This window comes from Penaeus monodon, chromosome 25, assembly GCF_015228065.2.
Source record: "Penaeus monodon isolate SGIC_2016 chromosome 25, NSTDA_Pmon_1, whole genome shotgun sequence".
Taxonomy (NCBI): domain Eukaryota; kingdom Metazoa; phylum Arthropoda; class Malacostraca; order Decapoda; family Penaeidae; genus Penaeus; species Penaeus monodon.
In genome coordinates, this window is record NC_051410.1 from 39,807,865 (window position 1) to 39,809,749 (window position 1,885).

Genomic DNA, 1,885 nt, shown 5'->3' on the forward strand with positions numbered 1-1,885 from the left:
TGTGAAAAAAAAAATTGCTTTGTAAACATGTTATGAGAGACATATTGATTTAAAATGTTGCTTGTGGAAGATCCTTCAGTTTAAGCTTATACTTTATCAGGTTTGACACATTGCTCGGGCTTTAGCGCTTGCTTACTTGCTTTTTTTAGGTAGCGTAGGTGCAATTCTTGGCCTCGGAGCGAGAATTCTTGACCATGCTCTCTATATTCATTATTCACAATCTATGGATTTTAATACAAAATTCATCTGTTCCCTTATAAACAACGTTGTTTAAAGTCTTAGATACGATTACATAGCATCATGTTACTCCTTATACATTACAAAAAACCCTGTCCAACCATATAAATGTTGAATTTATAGTGTAGACAATACTCGATAAAAACAAAAAATAAATAAGTTAAGATACTTGCTTGTATATTATCTACTTGATGAATTTTCATTATAATATTTTTTCAAGATATATCTTCAATATTCATCTAATATTATAACTATTATCAAGGGATAAGCTTTTTTGCTATCCAGGTTCGTTATATTAATACACTATTTTCGTAAGTGAAACACTTCTTTTATCTCTACTCCTTTTTTATGATAAACAATAACATATTGATAACAAATGTATGTACAGAACTTCAGTAAGAAAAAAATTTAACTTTAGCTGATTATCTTGCATGGTATAAAAATATAACAACACTAGCGTATACCAAAGTAAATCAAAATCAGATATACACATAAACAATTTATTTCTACATGAACCATTATAAAAGCTTCCTTGTATCTATTTCCAAAATTTTGTGCAGGGTTATCACTAAGTATGTGTGACTTTATAACAGATTGGTTTGAAGGAAAAAGAATAGAGTTTTGAACTTAAATTAATTATTCATTTCCCTGGTTCAAAAAATATCTGCAGGTATACAAACTTGGTTTACAAAACTGATTCTTTGGAGAAACTGTGTTAAAATTAGCTAGAGGAATAAATATAATAAAAAAAAAGCTTACTTTCTAGACTTTGCTTGTCGCAGAGATGTACCCTCTCCAGCAAAAGATTCAAATTCATCAGGCTCTTCTGGTTTATTTTCAGTATTGTTCACTTTAGGTAACTTTCTCCAGAATTTAATAAAACCTATTTCATAATCGTAATCTGGGATCCCACGCTGACGGGGCAATTTTTTTAGAAGTTCTTCCTGGGGAAGCTGCAGGTTCTTCTTTTTCCCATCTAGTCTGTTACCTGAGCCTTGGAAGGAGTAGAAGCCTGTGGGTTCTGGTAGCATCTCCTCTTCAGTATCCTCTGGCAAGGCTGCTGCACTGTCCATTCTCTCTGGCTCCTGGTAGCCCACTGGGGCAGCAAACTCCACATTCATATCACATTCAATGATGCTAACAGCACTCCCCGGCTTGACCTCTAGGACGCGCATTTCATATATTCTATCATTGTAATTAATGGCAATAACATCGTCAGTTGTTAGACAAGCAAAGTTTCGAAGTGCATTTTCCAAAACAGCTTTGGGATTTGTGATATCAAGAAACTCTACATTCTGAGGTTCGAACTTGGAGAATGTAGCAACAGGGAGTGACACAGACTCAATGTGAATAAGATCCCCCTCGTCCAGCAGCAGATTTCTCATCATCTGTATATGGAACCAAAAGGCTAGGTGAGAATGCCAATACATCTTGATATTACACAAAGTAATATGAAGGTTTGAAAATAATAATATTACTCCAACCTAATCATAATGTTATTCCAACCTTAATATATCTAAACTGAAGAGGAAACCTACAAGTATTCTTTCAATTTAAGTATATAAATAAAACACTATACAACTATTTATAGAATCATTAAAAATTCCATCACACAGAAAAACATTCTGTCAAAGATGTTACTATATGT

General features: G+C 33.2%; 1 protein-coding gene across 2 annotated transcripts in view; it reads right to left on the reverse strand.

Annotated features, from left to right (window-relative positions):
• Positions 1 to 723: 723 nt before the first annotated feature.
• The window catches only part of LOC119589254 (ubiquitin recognition factor in ER-associated degradation protein 1-like), a 4,520-nt gene continuing 3,358 nt past the window's right edge, over positions 724 to 1,885 (reverse strand). For both annotated transcript variants that reach the window (XM_037937870.1, XM_037937871.1), the window contains one exon: positions 724 to 1,625. In XM_037937870.1, coding sequence (XP_037793798.1) covers positions 993 to 1,625 — 633 coding nt within the window. In that variant the 3' untranslated portion in view covers positions 724 to 992. The remainder of the gene's footprint in view (positions 1,626 to 1,885) is intronic.